The sequence below is a fragment of the Bubalus bubalis genome, chromosome X (assembly GCF_019923935.1).
Source record: "Bubalus bubalis isolate 160015118507 breed Murrah chromosome X, NDDB_SH_1, whole genome shotgun sequence".
In the NCBI taxonomy this organism is placed as follows: Eukaryota; Metazoa; Chordata; class Mammalia; order Artiodactyla; family Bovidae; genus Bubalus; species Bubalus bubalis.
Window position 1 is genome coordinate 20596298 of NC_059181.1, and position 17095 is coordinate 20613392.

A 17095-nucleotide genomic window follows, 5' to 3' on the forward strand; every position below is an offset into this window, starting at 1 on the left:
TGTAATAACTAGAATTAGGGGTAACATTTTGTTAGGATGCATCAGAATTATAGAAATTCCATGTTATTTTATTATTTATTATTTGGCCACACACTGTGGCATGTGGAGATCTTAGTTCCCTGAGCAGGGATCAAATGCATGCCCCATACAGTGGAAGCATGGAGACTTAACCACTGGACTGCTAGGGAAGTCACCATATAATTTTCTTTAAATTATTATTGGAATATAGTTGATTCACAATGTTGTATTCCGTATAATTTTAAGAATGTAAAAACATTTGCCCACACAATATAACCTGAGGAGGCTTATCACTCATTTGGCAATGTTGCCCATGTAATTTAACATACTGAATTGTCCTAATTAATTTAATCTCTGAGATGCCTCAAGGGTTCCTCTGAAGCACCCCAAAGTTAGCTGGAGGTCAAAAGAACTTCAGATCGAATTTGATATTTGTCAGAAATACTAGAAAGTCAAAGAAGATGATAAGTCACTGTGAAATAACAACCATTCACCCAACCAAAGTGACAATAAAAGATCTCAAAAGTAAATACATGAAGTTAAAATCAGATCTCTCAAAAAGGCAAAAGCAGCTTAGCACTCTAAGAAAACTTTATTTTCTGCTGGGAAAGCAAAGAGAGAAAACCAAAAATCCAAATTCTAGTCTTGCATTATCAGCCTATTCTTGATAATAAAATTTATTTACTTAAATTCAGTCTAATCATAGCCAATACTGACCAGGCACATACATGAACTTTTCTAAGTGTTCCTTTTTCACAAACTTTGTAAAACTTTTTATATATTATTTTGTCCCTGAGTTTCTTTACCATTCAGAAACAACCAACTCTAGGACAGAATTACCTTTTTTTCCATTTAACAAAATGGATTTCCATTCTTCATACCTGCTTTTACTGCAAACAGTAAAAGCTTTACTTGTGTGTTGAAATATTTCTCTTTTTTTAAAACATTTGAAAAAATGTTTTACCTAGAAATCCTCTTGAAAGTGAAAGTGTTACTTGCTTAGTCATGTCTGACTCTTTGTGACCCCATGGACTGTAGCCCACCAGGCTCCTCTGTCCATGGAATTCTCCAGGCAAGAATACTGGAGTGAGTTGCCATGCCCTCCTCCAAGGAGTCTTCCTGACCCAGGGATTGAACCTGGGTCTCCTGCATTGCAGGTGGATTCTTCATCATCTGAGCCACCAGGGGAGCTCTTACATTTAATTTACTCAAATGTTTCATCATAGTTTTTCTTGTGGACAGATTTTATAACAATATGAGCTTTATTGACTTTCTTAGATGCAATAAAAGTAATAAACTTAATACTGATGACTCTAGAAACATGTCTATATTAAACCAGCACACTTAAAGGCTAGATTTAATACCAAATATCAGTTTAATAGTGAATATTTCCTAGATTATATGAACCTGAAATTCATTCTGACTAGATTTTATATTTCTGAGAATTTACATAAGCACTTAAGTTCTTTTAAGTTAAACAGAGCTCATCTGCAAACCAAGCTTAGCAATGCAATTTGGAGATGGAGGCACATTGTATTTGTAGTGTATGCATAAATATGCATATGTCTGTACAGACACAGATCTAAAACTTTACCTGTTTGAGTTTAAAAAGCACCCCCCACCCCACCCCGGCATCACAGATGATTCAAGTTTCTGCCAGTCCAGGTAGATCATTTTCATCTTGAAGGCACAAAGATCTGCATGTTTCTCCTAGAAAGCTAGCTTAGTACTAATTGCACACACAAAAACCACTTTCAGAATGTCAAAAGAGTCCCATCTTGGCCGTTTTCAGGGTGAGATTTCCTTCAGTTTCTACATACCTGTCACTCACTCATATTCACATGCTTCTCTTACAAAAGAACTTGAATCAACATTCAAGTTCCCAAGACTCCCTTCAGATCAGATCAGATCAGATCAGATCAGTCGCTCAGTCGTGTCCGACTCTTTGTGACCCCATGAATCGCAGCATGCCAGGCCTCCATGTCCATCACCAACTCCCGGAGTTCACTCAGACTCATGTCCATTGAGTCAGTGATGCCATCCAGCCATCTCATCCTCTGTCGTCCCCTTCTCCTCTTGCCCCCAATCCCTCCCAGCATCAGTCTTTTCCAGTGAGTCAACTCTTCGCATGAGGTGGCCAAAGTACTGGAGTTTCAGCTTTAGCATCATTCCTTCCAAAGAAATCCCAGGGCTGATCTCCAGAATGGACTGGTTGGATCTCCTTGCAGTCCAAGGGACTCTCAAGAGTCTTCTCCAACACCACAGTTCAAAAGCATCAATTCTTCGGTGCTCAGCCTTCTTCACAGTCCAACTCTCACATCCATACATGACCACAGGAAAAATCATAGCCTTGACTAGACGAACCTTTGTTGGCAAAGTAATGTCTCTGCTTTTGAATATGCTATCTGCTGCTGCTGCTAAGTCGCTTCAGTCGTGTCCGACCCTGTGCGACCCCATAGACGGCAGCCCACCAGGCTCCCCCGTCCCTGGGATTCTCCAGGCAAGAACACTGGAGTGGGTTGCCATTTCCTTCTCCAATGCATGAAAGTGAAAAGGGAAAGTGAAGTCGCTCAGTCGTATCCGACTCTTCGCAACCCCATGGACTGCAGCCTACCAGGCTCCTCCGTCCATGGGATTTTCCAGGCAAGAGTACTGGAGTGGGGTGCCATTGCCTTCTCCGAACATGCTATCTAGGTTGGTCATAACTTTCCTTCCAAGGAGTAAGTGTCTTTTAATTTCATGGCTGCAGTCACCATCTGCAGTGATTTTGGAGCCCAGAAAAATAAAGTCTGACACTGTTTCCGCTGTTTCCCCATCTATTTCCCATGAAGTGATGGGACCGGATGCCGTGATCTTTGTTTTCTGAATGTTGAGCTTTAAGCCAACTTTTTCACTCTCCACTTTCACTTTCATCAAGAAGCTTTTGAGTTCCTCTTTACTTTCTGCCATAAGGGTGGTGTCATCTGCATATCTGAGGTTATTGATATTTCTCCCAGCAATCTTGATTCCAGCTTGTGTTTCTTCCAGTCCAGCGTTTCTCATGATGTACTCTGCATATAAGTTAAATAAACAGGGTGACAATATACAGCCTTGATGTACTCCTTTTCCTATTTGGAACCAGTCTGGTGTTCCATGTCCAGTTCTAACTGTTGCTTCCTGACCTGCATACAGATTTCTCAAGAGGCAGATCAGGTGGTCTGGTACTCCCATCTCTTTCAGAATTTTCCACAGTTTATTGTGATCCACACAGTCAAATGCTTTGGCATAGTCAGTAAAGCAGAAATAGATGTTTTTCTGGAACTCTCTTGCTTTTTCGATGATCCAGCGGATGTTGGCAATTTGATCTCTGGTTCCTCTGCCTTTTCTAAAACCAGCTTGAACATCAGGAAATTCACGGTTCACATATTGCTGAAGCCTGGCTTGGAGAATTTTAAGTATTACTTTACTAGTGTGTGAGATGAGTGCAATTGTGAGGTAGTTTGAGCATTCTTTGGCATTGCCTTTCTTTGGGATTGAATGAAAACTGACCTTTTCCAGTCCTGTGGCCACTGCTGAGTTTTCCCAATTTGCTGGCATATTGAGTGCAGCACTTTCACAGCATCATCTTTCAGGATTTGGAATAGCTCAACTGGAATTCTATCACCTCCACTAGCTTTGTTCGTAGTGATGCTTTCTAAGGCCCACTTGACTTCACATTCCAGGATGTCTGGCTCTAGGTCAGTGATCACACCATCGTGATTATCTGGGCCATGAAGATCTTTTTTTGTACAGTTCTTTTGTGTATTCTTGCCATCTCTTCTTAATATCTTCTGCTTAAGAAGAGATGGCAAGACCCCCTTAATGAGGGTCAAAACCAGAAGAGAGAACAGTATTAGGATTCATGTACCCAGACACTTGGACACACACGCCAAATAAAAGCCAAACCAATTCCAAAAGTCTCCCTTAGACACAATAGTATAAAAGCCTATTCATAAGGAACTCTATCCCATTTCCCTTCCCTTTTATAAAACAGTTCTAGTTGAAGGATGTTCTAATTTAGAGGGCCATTGGTGTTCAAGGGGTGCTGAGGCCAAGCAGTGTTACAGTGAAAGTTTTTCTTTCATTCATGGGAGCAAAGCTGATCTTCCCGTTTTGCAAAGTGTACCCTAGTGGACTACAAGATGGAACAGAATTGTCATTACCCGTACTTATTCACTGCTGCTGCTGTCAAATACCAAGCAAAGGGCACATCAGTGCAATGCAGAATGGTCTCTCAAGGTCACAGTTCCCTTGCCCCAGAGAGGAGATACCCAATCAGTTACCCATTAGAGATGAAGCCAAATGACCAAGCCGTACTCTTGCTGCAAGTGAAGCCAGTGAGGTTGGGAAGAATACCTGGTGCAGAGATGAGATCAGGTTACGTATAGTTTAAAATTGCACTCCCATTCCCACATGGAGGCCCCCAAACAGATCGGTCTGGGTCCCAAGAGAGAATTAGGGTGACTCACAATGAGCCCAGAGTGGCTCGCTTTCCCAAAGCAGGTGAACTCAGAAGGAGCAGATAGAATTCCCAGCTTACGTATGTGGGGGAGAAACCCCAAACCCATACCTAAGGTGGGTGGGCTGAAGGTCACAACATTTGTTTCCAGAAAACCTCGTTCCAAAAGGGCAGGCATCACCTGTCCCTCCTAGTTCTCTTTAGGGGAAGGAACTCTGGGGACTGTTGGAGACTCAAGGAAAAGGGCTGCTCTTTGCGGGGACCAACCTGCCACAGGCACCGGCCCTTGGGTGGCTCAGCAGATGTTGTGAAACCCAATCCGTGTGCCTGGTGCACAGTGAGGCCAAACAAACTTCAGAGTTTGGAGCAAAGCAAGGTTTCTTGCAAGGGCCAAGGAAGCAGAGGACTTTCCCGGTTGATCAGTGGTAAAGAATCTGCCTGTGATACAGGAAATGTGAGTTCATTCCCTGGGTCAGGAAGATCCCCTGGAGGAGGGCATGGCAACCTATTCCAGTATTGCTGGAGAATCCCCACGGATAGTGGAGCCTGGCAGACTGCAGTCCACGGGGTCGCAGAGTCAGACACAACTGAGCACGCACGCAAGAGCAGACTTGGTGACGTCTCTTGTTTGTTTCTCTATTTGTAAAATGGCAATGATAGTAATTCCTAAGAGGAATTGTTCCACTTAATTGAAAGGCATGTAAAGCATCTGGTAAGCCCGGAACTTTTAACTCCTGGCAGGTATGGGTGGAAGTGGCTTTTGTTTCTCTGGTAGGTGTTGCAGCCCCTGTGTGTATTTCCCTGTTCCTTCTACAAGTGTTTAACCACTTTCACATATGTTGGCTCACCTGCATCTATGCTTGTTCTCTCTGGAAGGTTCTAATAGAAGACTGTATTCCAGTACTGAAGAGGTACGCCAAAGAAGGGAGAGAGTTTGATTATGTGATTAATGATTTGACAGCTGTTCCAATCTCCACATCTCCGGAAGAAGGTAGATTCTGTTTTTCCTTTTATTTTAAACTTTTTATTTCATATTGGAATATAGCCGATTAACAATATTGTGATAGTTTCAGGTGAACAATGAAGGGACCCAGTCATACATATACACATATCCATTATCCCCCAAACTCCTCTCCCATCCAGGCTGCCCCAGCCAAGATAATGTTCACAGAAATATGGAAATGTTTTTCTTAACATCATGTGAGAATGAAAGGATCTTAAGACATTGTCTAGTGAAGTTCCTTCATTTATTAAAGGTAGTAAACTGAGGCCAGTGGTGGAAAGATGGCTAGATTTGGCTTTGGTCAGATCATGTTTTGCCACTAAATGAGCAAAATTAACGCAGTCGTTTGAAACAAGTATAGAAATAAAATGACTCATGATCATACCGTTGAGATATCAGCTTGTTTCATAATTTACATATTGGGATTTTTTTTAACCTGTACCGGGACAATCTGGTGACCTTTCTGAGCAATACCAGAGACAAGGCCCCTTCTCATGCCATGCACTCAAAATCACTGCTGGCTTAGGATTTCAGTGTTCATGTTTTTTGTATTACTTTGTCTTCCTGCTGAGTTTCCAGACTCAGGTCCCCACCCTCACTCTTGCAGTTTCTCTCCTGCGATGTTACTGCTTTTCCCCTTGCTTAAAGGTGTTCTCTTTCAGATTTCAGCCACTGCTTTTGTGTCAAATCTTTATGGGTATGGTGAGAGCAGTGTTATGTATATCCGCATTTGCTTTTGATTTTGCTTGTATATAGGTATATGTGCACATGTGTCCAAGACACAAAATATATGACAGTATGTTCTTGTTCACAAGCCCTTGAATATTGGGTCTCATGGCTATTTCTCTTTTTTTCTTTTTGTTTTTTTTTTTGAATCATTGAATATTAATGTGAATGTTTGACTTTAGATGTTGTTTCTCATGCATGCAAACTGATATTTATAAAACTTAATTTTTTTAACATCCAGATTCCACATGGGAGTTTCTCAGACTGATTCTTGACCTCTCAATGAAAGTATTGAAACAGGATGGGAAATATTTTACACAGGTATAGACTTCTGTTTTTTCTCCCAAAAAATACTCAATAAAATTTTACATTTTGTGCTTCAAACACCAAAATACTTAGACATTGACATAAAGACTAATGATAGCACTAACTATTTAGTTACTTGTCAAATGAAGACTAAATAAGGTTTAAAGGGACTGGGTATAGTACGACAATATGCTCTTCCAATGCTGGGACAGTACAACTACTGAAAACAATGGTGAGTGGGAGAGACTGGGACAAGTATATGCCAAAATCTTACATATTTTCAGTAATCGTATTGGTGGTGATGGCATTAGTATTGCTTTTCTTAGTTGTATTTGCAGTGTGGCATAAAGCCATTGAGCATTTATGCAATATTTTAATTCTATCCTCAGCATTCTCAGTGTGGAAGTAGGTAGTTGAAGATGTAATTATAAAAGTGGATAAATGAAACTGTTGTACTGAAAATTTTTTTTATGTCTGTCTGTGTTCTCAAGCAGTAAGTTTGTAAATAGCTGACCTGTCCCTTTTAGGGAATTAATGAGTTCTGTCCTGTCCTGTTGAGAGTTTCCCCCATGGCTCAGTGGTAAAGAATCCACCTGCAATGCAGAAGACATGGATTCCATCCCTGGGTCAGGAATATCCCCTGGAGGAGGAAATGGCAACCCACTCCAGTATTCTTGCCTGGGAAATCCCATGGACAGAGGAGCCTGGTGGGCGACAGTCCCTTGGGTCGCAGAGAGTCGGACATGGCTGAGCATCTAGGCAGGCATGCACCTTGTTCTGTTCTGTCCTGTTACCGTAACCTTCCGATTTATTAAATTTGGGCTTTGGCTGTAGAATGAGCTTCTGCCACCAGATGAAGACAGACTGTGATTTTTACCCCCTTCCCCCTCTTCACCCTCCTGAGAGTGTTTAGTAGAAAAGCCATCATAAACTGCAGTGGCTGCACTATGAGCTTTTGCCACAGAGGGAGACACAGACCGTGATATATATCTCCTCCCCCCGCCGCCCCCCATATTCTCTGGAGAGTCTTTAGTGGGAAAAAACCATCATAAACTGCAGTGGCTGCAGTATCAGCTGCTGACATCAGAGGGAGACATAGACCGTGATTTTCTTTTCTTGTTTTTTTTTTTTTTTTTGCCTTTGGGCCTCATCCTCTAGGAAAATTCATCAATATAATTTCATAAACTGCTCTGGCTGCAGTATCAGCTGCTGACATCAGAGGGAGACATAGACCGTGATTTTCTTTTCTTGTTTTTTTTGCCTTTGGGCCTCATCCTCTAGGAAAAGTCATCAATATAATTTCATAAACTGCTCTGGCTGCAGTATGAACTGCTGCCACCAGATGGAAGCAAATTGTATTTTCCTCATTTTCTAGGGTATTCTTAATTTTAAAAGAAGGTTTGAAGTCAGTATTTCCTGATACATAAAAATACATATATATATATATATATATATATATATATCTCTTACTTAAGTCCTTAACATTTTGGAAATAATGGCAAAAGCGGCTAATTGGTGATCAGTCTTTTTACTTGGTTGAAAAAGCCCTTGATTCATAAGCAGAAGATAAGCAGTATTGTACTCTGGTCCCTGTAATTAGTTCTTAAGCATTTTCAGGAGAACTCTACCTCTCCCTCCCACCCCCTGCAACTTTTTTTTTTTTTTTTTAAGCATTAGTATATTTAATGGACTTTTATTTTTGATCTTCCCCACCCAGGGATTGAACCTGGGTTTCCTGCATTGCAGGCAGATTCTTTACCATCTGAGCTACCAGGGAAGCCCAACTATATTTAAACGTCAAGAACTATGGGAAAATTCCTGATTTTATTCTTCTGAGGAGGCTTTTTTAAAGTAAGCCCTGGGGAGTTTATGAGGCCTGAGATTTATAATGCTGAAAACAAATTGGCAACTCCTTGAATTTGTTTCCAGCCGATCCTGTTTTCTTCCTCTTCCCCCTGCACAGAACACCCCTACAGGTGGCAGTTAATCTTTGATCATCTCATACTTGCTGAAAGTGTTGGCAAGCTTCAAGGGGAACAGACAACTGTCTACAAGTGGACTTTTATTTTTTGTAACCTCTGATGCTTAGGAATGATTTTTTTTATTTTATTTTTAACTTTACAATATTGTATTGGTTTTGCCATATATCAACATGAATCCGCCACAGGTATACACGTATTCCCCATCCTGAACCCTCCTCCCTCCCCGTACGAGGAATGATTTTTAAAAACACTTTATAATATTGACTTTTTAAAAGCCAGGTGTCCATAAACCATGGGCCATTTCTCACCCCTTGCTTGTTTTTTTGCTGTTTTCTTGACACACAGCCACGCCCATTCATTACACGGTGTCTGCGGCTGCTTTTGCACTACAGCAACATCTTGGAACAGTTGTGGTGAAGACTATATGATCTGCAAAGCTTAAAATATTTTCTCTCTGGCCCTTTGCAGAAATTTGCTTACCCCTGCTTTACAGGAACTCTACAGTGAAACCTGCTCAAACCAAGTGGCCTAATTCCTGTAAAAGCAACCCAAATTCAATGAGTTGGGTTTTCATAAGTGAATATTTCTCAAGCAGAGCATATATTGATAGAACTGGGTTCTTTTTATGTTTCTGCAAATAGAAATCCTGTGGGGCTTAAGTTGGGAAAGAAAGTGAGGCACTGGCATCTTTAATCAAAAGAGACTGAGAACAATTTGGATCTAATGCAAACCAGTCAGTTTGCAGTAGACAACAGATGCTCTTAGGAAGAAAGTGTGACTGGTGTCTTTTGTTGCAAATATTTGCCTGGTAGACTGCTTTCTCAGTGTGGACAACTAATAGAAGCACTTGCTTGACAGATCGTCACCGCACATTTGTTAACACTAAAGATCAGGCTTTGATCACCTGGCCTTTGCCAACCAACTTTTACTAAAAACCACCTTAAATACTCAAGGCTGTGCTGGTTTCTAAGAGTTATCCAAAAGATGTCTTAGGATGTGCTTCCCACCCCTGCATTCAGTATAGTTGGAAACTCAAGGCGATCTCATTTTATGATGCCTGGAATCCCATAGTATGTTGGGTGGTTCAGCATGCCATATGGACCACAGGGGCATAGGCCTGTGAAGAAGCAGTAGTTGGGTCAAGAGCCACAGCATGCTCTGACTAAGGATGCACTGATGGTATTGCCACAGTGGAACACTTCCCTTATGTAGCACATGGTATGCTCAGGAAATGCCCTTAATACACTCACACCCTGCTTCCCTTGGCCTGTAGCTTAGGAACAGAGGAAAGGTTAAAGATGGGACAAAAATGGTGTTTGGCTTGTTAACTTGGTGACTGACAAAAGCTAAACATCCCTGCCTAAAATTGCTTACATCACCATGGAGATTTTATGATGTCACTAATTTCACTGTGGCTGCTTGAAGACAGCCTTGTCTGTGGGCCACAAAGCTGGGGAAGTCCTCCTGGAATGTGCTGATTCATGGAGCCACATCTAGTGGGCCAGAGGGCAGAGAGTTGCTTTTGTGGAACTAAGAGGCAGATCCTGGGACTTGACTTCTGCCCCTCCACTCCCTATTAAAAAAGCTGTAGGTTATTTGAAAGTACAAATGCGTGTGTGACATTCATGTTAGTTATGATACAAAGATATGAGCCCCCCTCCGCGCCTCCCCCCACCCTCCACAGACCTCGATGTTACCAGTACGCTTGACACATCTACATTTCTCCATCAACCCCTCCCACCTTCTGGAAGTAACTTATTTAGAGTTTTTTTCCCCTCTGTTTTTGAGGTATTTCACATATGTGTGATTTCCTAAATCATCACATTAATTTTGCTTGTTTTAGAAGAGATAAAAATGGTGTCATTAAGGAAATAGTCTTTCAGACTTTGTTATATTACAGATATGACATAAACTCTTTGAAAGATACAAACAATATTAAAATCTATAAGGTAAAAAAGCAGGTGTCACCCAGAGCTAACATGGGGCAACAAGAACCTTGTAGAATGGAAGACGCTATATTGTGGTTTACCTCCCAGGTATGCCCCTGCCTTGCCATATTATTCTCTTCCTCTCCTCCTTAATAGGTGCTGAATTCTTTGCTATTAGCAATTTGTTATGTATCCCCTATATGTCTTAAGAACAGTATAGTTGCATTTAAATACACAGAAAGGTGAAATGTATCATGGTACTTTTTTTGGGTAGGCATCTATTTGTGGGGTTTTTCTTTCTTAAACTGCTTTTTGACCATTTGGGATAGAATAAATTGAAACTGTTCTGTTTACTTACTATATTCTTTGTAAGGAGGTCTTCCTGTATTCCGTCTATAAAGAGAGAGTATGGTGTCACTTTTAAGATGGCAAGGAAAAGCTTGAACTGTGAACCTTGGTGGTATTTCCATTCTATAGCTTCCCTAGTAGTGAGGTGTTCTAAAAACAACTGGGCAGTGTTTTCTATTTGTGCATCTTAAATTACACATGTGGTGTTTATATACTCTCATGGTGAACTTAATGTTGAAACCAAATTATATGCTGGTCAGAGGCACTTGGGCCAATTCCCACTGCAGGACCCTAGATGATGGGTTACTAAACAGGTTGGCACTGAAGTATGACGACATGCTGATCGAATGTGCTCAGTTAAAACTGCCCAGGCCAGCTCTCAGAATAGTCCTGTCTACCCACTTCCCCGTAGCTGGCTGGGTTTTTGATTTTGAAATGCCATCCTTAGGAATGCTTGTATCACAGGATGCTTTATTTGTGAATAATTTTCATCTTGGCTGTTTTGAGGTAAATTGATAATGAAGTTCTTATGAAGGAATGTTAGCACATATATTCTAGTCATCTTCCAAATGTTTAGAACTTCAGAGGTTAAAAGGACATAGTTTGCTCATCTTGTCTTCTAAATCTATTATGAGAAAATTGGGGGAAAATTGTGCTCAAACGATAAACTCTACCCCAGACCTACTTAATGAAAATCTGCAATGTAACAAGCCCCCTTATGATTCATATACACATTAAAAATTGAGAATTGCAGCTCTAGAATTAGGCAGATTCTGTATCCATTCACCAGCTCTCCTGGGTCTTGGCCACCACCATTTCTGATTCTCTTCACCATTTTTTTTAATAGTCATAGAGTGGCTGCTGCAGCTCCACATATCACATCTAAGTTGCAGGCTGGAAGAAAGTTGAAGGAGCAAGGTCACTGTTTATCCTTGATTTGTCTACAGTCAAATATCACTTATACATGGAATCTAAAAAATAGTACAAATGAATCTGTAAGAAACAGACTCACAGACATAGAAAACAAACTTATAGTTACCAAAGGTGAAAGGGGACCAAGAGGGATAAATTAGAAGGTTGGGATTAATAGATACAAACTACTATACATAAAATAGATAAACAACATATAGCAGAAGGAACTATATTCAGTATCTTTTAATAACCTACAATGGAAAATAATCTGGAAAGATGTGTATATATAGGTGTATGTATATATGTAGCTGAATCACTTTGGTGTACGGCTGAAACTAACAATGTTGTAAACCAACTATACTTCAATAATTAAGAAAAAGAACACATTTCAAAAAAAAAGTCTTTTCCAGCAGATTTATACTATATTTCATTGACCACTCCTACAAGCTGGGGAGACAAAAAAGAAATGGCAAGAAACGGAGAAAAATTAGAACAATGAAGTCAAGACGAAATGTTTGTAAACTAGGGAATACCTTTAGTGTGTATATCTGGAATTGACTTTTGTTGGAGAAAGCACAAGGGTGTGAAAGAAAGAGTTTGTGTCAACATCTTAGACTCTTAAGAGGGTTGTAGTTTAAGTCATTCTGAAAATCAAGAACATTATGTTTCTGATACTTCATCCTCAATACTGTAGTGACTTGAGGGAAAACTTATTTTGAATGGGTTATGTGTATGAATCTTTGCTAATTGCATGGTGTTGATACAATGACTGTCACTAATGAGAAATTGGTCTCACTGCTTTCTGTTGCTTCATCCTCGAATAATTTTAAATGGCTTGGTAAATGAAGTAGAAGGATAATGAGCTAATGGACCTATAAATAGAATGCAATGCAATTTGTGAAAGTACAGAAACCTTATCTCATTTTCAGAGATGAACTTTTATCTAAAGCTAGAATTGTTCTCATTTATTAGAGACCTTCCAATGATTGGGACCCTCTGTAGGACTTAAGATTCCTATTGTTTGCTTTTCTCTCTTTGATTTAGGGAAACTGTGTCAATTTGACAGAAGCCCTGTCGCTCTATGAAGAACAGCTGGGGCGCCTGTATTGTCCTGTGGAATTCTCGAAGGAGATCGTCTGTGTCCCTTCGTACTTGGAATTATATCCTTTGACCACATCATCGTGTTGCCCAGTCAGAACCCCCATGTAAAAACCATGCCCATTTACCAGTTTCAAGAAACAGAATTAGTTCTGTAGTATACAGAAGGCCCTGGTTTTCAGACTTGGCTGTATGTTGTAATCCCCTGGGCACTTGAAAACCATACAGATTCCTGGGTCCCAGCCTCAGATGCTGGGGTGTGGCCTGACACAGCCTCCCAGGTGGTTTGGATGGTATGGCACCACTGGTCCTCACAGTACCACCAGACCTGTGACATCACCTGGGAGCTAGTTAAACGGGCACATTCTTAAGCCCCACCCCAGCCTGCTGTCCAGTCAGAAACACTGGAGGCTGGGGCCGCATGACCTGTCTCAACCAGCCTGCCAGGGGATTGATGTGCACTTGAGAGCTTCAGAAAGCCACCCTAGCTGGAGCAGGCTGGCTGAAGAAGCTCATTGTCCTTTTACGTTTATATTATCCTACTTTAATATTAATTTCTACACTTGGCTTGATGCTGCTTTGCAGTAGAGATAGAGCTAAAAATAATGCCAGGCATCACAAAGTCAGTGTTGGTGTTCTTCATTTAGTTCCACTTCGTAAAGTCGGTCCAGAGAAATAAGAGAAGAACCTGGAGAAAAGGCAAACGAGAACATTGTCACTGGACTTTCATAGTGCATTTCTTCCTCCTAAAAACTGGACAGTGTTCTGCAGACCAAGCTTCCTCTCCCTGCCTGGCACCTTCATCAGGGTTGCTCTCCAGAGCATTCCGTGACAGTCAGATCTTTGTCTACATGCTCAAAGACTTGTGAAAGCAATTGATGACATCTGGAGAAAAGGTTTCCACCCTCTGGCTCCTCTCTGGTCCCTCATCCTTCCACCATTTTTTCCTTCTCTTCCTCGGTCCCTCTCCTCCCACCTCCGCCACCCTCCTCCCCCCACTCCCTCTGATGTTTCTCTCTCCTTCCCACCCTTCCTTCTCATATTAATTCCCTAAAACAGTTTAGAGTCTTTGGAAGCACAAGTGTTCTCTGAGAGAATATTTGTGTCCCTTTAACCTTTTCTCTGCTAAGCTCCCCCGTACCTTGCCCCAACGTCACAGATGGTGGGCATCTAGGCTGTGAAGTGACCTTGTCTCGGAGGCCTTCGCGTCATTACCACAGTGCTGTAAGCTGTGAAGTGCTCATTCATCTTCCAATCTGTAGGCCAGTAAACAAACTTTAAGTGATGCCTTCAATTACCTACTCTTATTCCTTGACTCCTTATCCAGGTGGGTATTTTACACTGTTTGGAAGAAAGCTAAACCTTGAAAATCAGTGTCCCCGTGTCATGTGTGCTGCAAATAGCCTTCCTGACCTTTCTATGCTGTACGTGAAATCGAAACAAGTCAGGCAATTGATTGTGAATTCCTTCACGTTTCCTGTTTTTAATTATTTTTTTAATTTAAAAATCAAATGGAAAAATGTATATTTTGATGAACTAGGATGATTAGACAGCACAGTGAAGGCTGCTAAATGCACTGAACCCCTAGAATGTGATTTTTGTTTTTGTTTCTCTTTTTCTGTGTGGGCTTTTTTGTTTTGTTTTGTTTTGTTTTCATTTTGGTAGACTTTGAATTTGAATTTGGTTGTTTGGAGGAGTGAACATCATTGTTTTCTTCTGGAGGGGAGTTCTTCATGGAGTTTCTTTCCCACCCAAATTGATATAGATATTAAAATTTGGTGCTTATGAGGAAAGACTTTAAAAATGATTAGCAACGCTTCAATTAAAGTTACAAATGAGAAATTTCATGTGTCTGTCGTTTTATTTCAGCCAGGTCCTCTCTTGCTCACTTCTGATCTCACAGAACAAAGGTGTCTCCTTGGTCTTTTTTTGGTTCAGTCCTATCGGTTGGTGCCATTTATCTCTATAATAGGATGGCCTTAGGGCCTTTTTTGAACAGTAGTAATGACTTCATTTACCACCTTGGTAAATGATACACAGCCTATTACATTCACCACTTCTTTATTATAAAATTGACCTGGAGGATGGGAAAAGATTTGGCCTTACTGTAAAGTTGCAAGTCAAAAGCTTATTTCTCTTAATAAGAGTTTCTCTTCCAACTCTTTATTGGTATATTAGATGTGAAAATAAAGATCACTGTGGATTGCTGCTGTGAACTTGTCTGAGGTTTTAGGCGCACAGATAGAGGGTAGTTTATGTAGATGCCCACAGCCACAGGAGCAACTTCAGCTCACCTACGGAAGTGCATGTCACTGCTGGGTAGTGTATGTGTGGGTCACAATTCACATAAAAAGGTAAGTTTATATTGACTCAGACTGTTAGACATCACTGGGTTATCCTGTTGTTTTTAAAAAAGTTTATGCCTTATCGAGGAAATGAGTTCATTTACGATGAATTTGTAGGAAGAAAACCATTAAATATACCCACTGTCTGTTCTGAGATAGAATTAGTGTCAGCCCATAATATTCTTCTGAGATAGGTTCATGGTATGAAACATATAATCTTTCAAAATGAGTATATGTCCACTTACTCTTTTTTGTGGGATTGGCATGGGAGAAAAAATAATGAACAAAAGCAGTTGGACTCATATGGGAACTAGATTGGCTTTCAGCAAATATTTTTCTTGTGCCTAGAGGTTAAAAATGGCATTGATATATAGACACTAGGAATCCTACTCACCGCCTTGCCTCCCCACCACCAACTTCCTCAGTCTTTCAAAGTCTCTCTACTGTGTAAGATTAAACAGTATGGTACTGTTTGAACACAGAGTGGGTAAATGGAAGTGGAGGTTTTGGGGTGTTTTTCTTCCTTTGAAAAATGAAAGCAAGTGTATCTGCTGTCTGGATATGGTGTTGTTAATATGTGATATAACTTTATACTTGAAGACTAGCTTGAGACTGAAGCTAAATCTGCTGATGTAGCAGGTCCTGCCAAGAGCTGAGAGTTAGGAACGAGATGGATCGGGTTGGAACAGACCATGGAAGATGTGTTCAGGAGAGACTAAGGGGTATGGTATGGGAGGAAGAAGGGAATGGAAAGAAAATTTTTGTTTCAGGTGATAATCATTAATTCTGAGCACAATCACTTCTTTCTAGTAGGGAAAGGATGTCTAGTGTTTTTTGAACATCTTTGTAACTGTTAAACGTATGCAAACTGAACTCTTGATAACTATCAACAACCGTCAGTTCTGCTGCATTTTAAGGAAATGTAAAATCTAAGCACTGCTATATTACTCTAATGGCTGTAGTGTTATTTACTGTTGTAGTCCCCTTTATCATCTAAAATAGAATATACTGTAATATATAGCTGCTTTTTAATTAAAGACAAGTGTGGCTGTAGTTTAAATTCTATTCAGCACATCAGCAGTTACTAAGAATTTGCTTATTAAAAGAAGAAATGCTGCCTTCTGACAGTCTGATTGGCTGTTTTAAAAACCTGATTAATGGTGATCCTACTGGGCTGGGGGAGGCTGGGTTGACACTGTTTCTACTGCGCAGAAGAAAAGTGTGCTGCTCTTCTCTGCAGTCGAACAGACGCCTTCTTGCTTAACTATTGCTGCCATAAGAGTTTGCATTTGTCTCAATAAATTGATCAATTTCATTGTTCTCATGACTCCTGGGATAGGGTAAGGGGTGTGTGTGTGTGTGCGCGTGCACGTGCGATGTATCATTGCTCTATGCCCAAGACTCTAGAGCAGTATTAATTGATGTGGTCCTTCAGCAGGTCATTATGTTCTATGCATATTGTTTCGTTTGCTTCAGCTGAAGTTTTTGCATTCCCAGCAAGACCACCTCAGTGAACGAAGCAGCATGTTGGTCTCCACCGCAGGGCATGGTCCTTCCCCAGTCTTGGAATAGCACTGTGAGTAGCACTGTTCTTGAGGCCAGGTGGGCAGCATTATTTAATTCAAGCTGCTACATGGCTTTGAGATAACACTTCACCTCCTTCTACATCACCCTGTTGCTGAATGTCTTTTCTACCGCACCATCTTTTACGGTGCTGTGCTTTGGGTCAGTACACAACTTTCCTTTACATTCTCTTGCTCAGTCTTAAAAATAGCTTTGTGAGCTTTGTGAATTGTGAATATCACTGAGTAGGCCAGTAGTCAAAATTTGAAATATACCCAGGGGTCTTGTGGCCAGTAACAATCTGAATTTAGGTTCCAGCGTTCTGAATTTGCTGTCGCAAGGCTCACATTAGGGGTCCTTAACCTTCCTCGTACCGTGGATTTCTCAGG

The 17095-nt window shown here is 40.8% G+C and overlaps 1 protein-coding gene across 1 annotated transcript in view; it reads left to right on the forward strand.

Moving 5' to 3' along the window:
- Nucleotides 1–14640, forward strand: part of SMS (spermine synthase) — a 50425-nt gene extending 35785 nt beyond the window's left edge. The window contains exons 8-11 of the mRNA XM_025277152.2: nucleotides 5372–5486; nucleotides 6466–6545; nucleotides 12745–12860; nucleotides 14126–14640. Of these exons, the coding sequence (XP_025132937.1) occupies nucleotides 5372–5486; nucleotides 6466–6545; nucleotides 12745–12860; nucleotides 14126–14165 (351 nt within the window). The 3' untranslated portion in view covers nucleotides 14166–14640. The remainder of the gene's footprint in view (nucleotides 1–5371; nucleotides 5487–6465; nucleotides 6546–12744; nucleotides 12861–14125) is intronic.
- Nucleotides 14641–17095: the final 2455 nt, after the last annotated feature.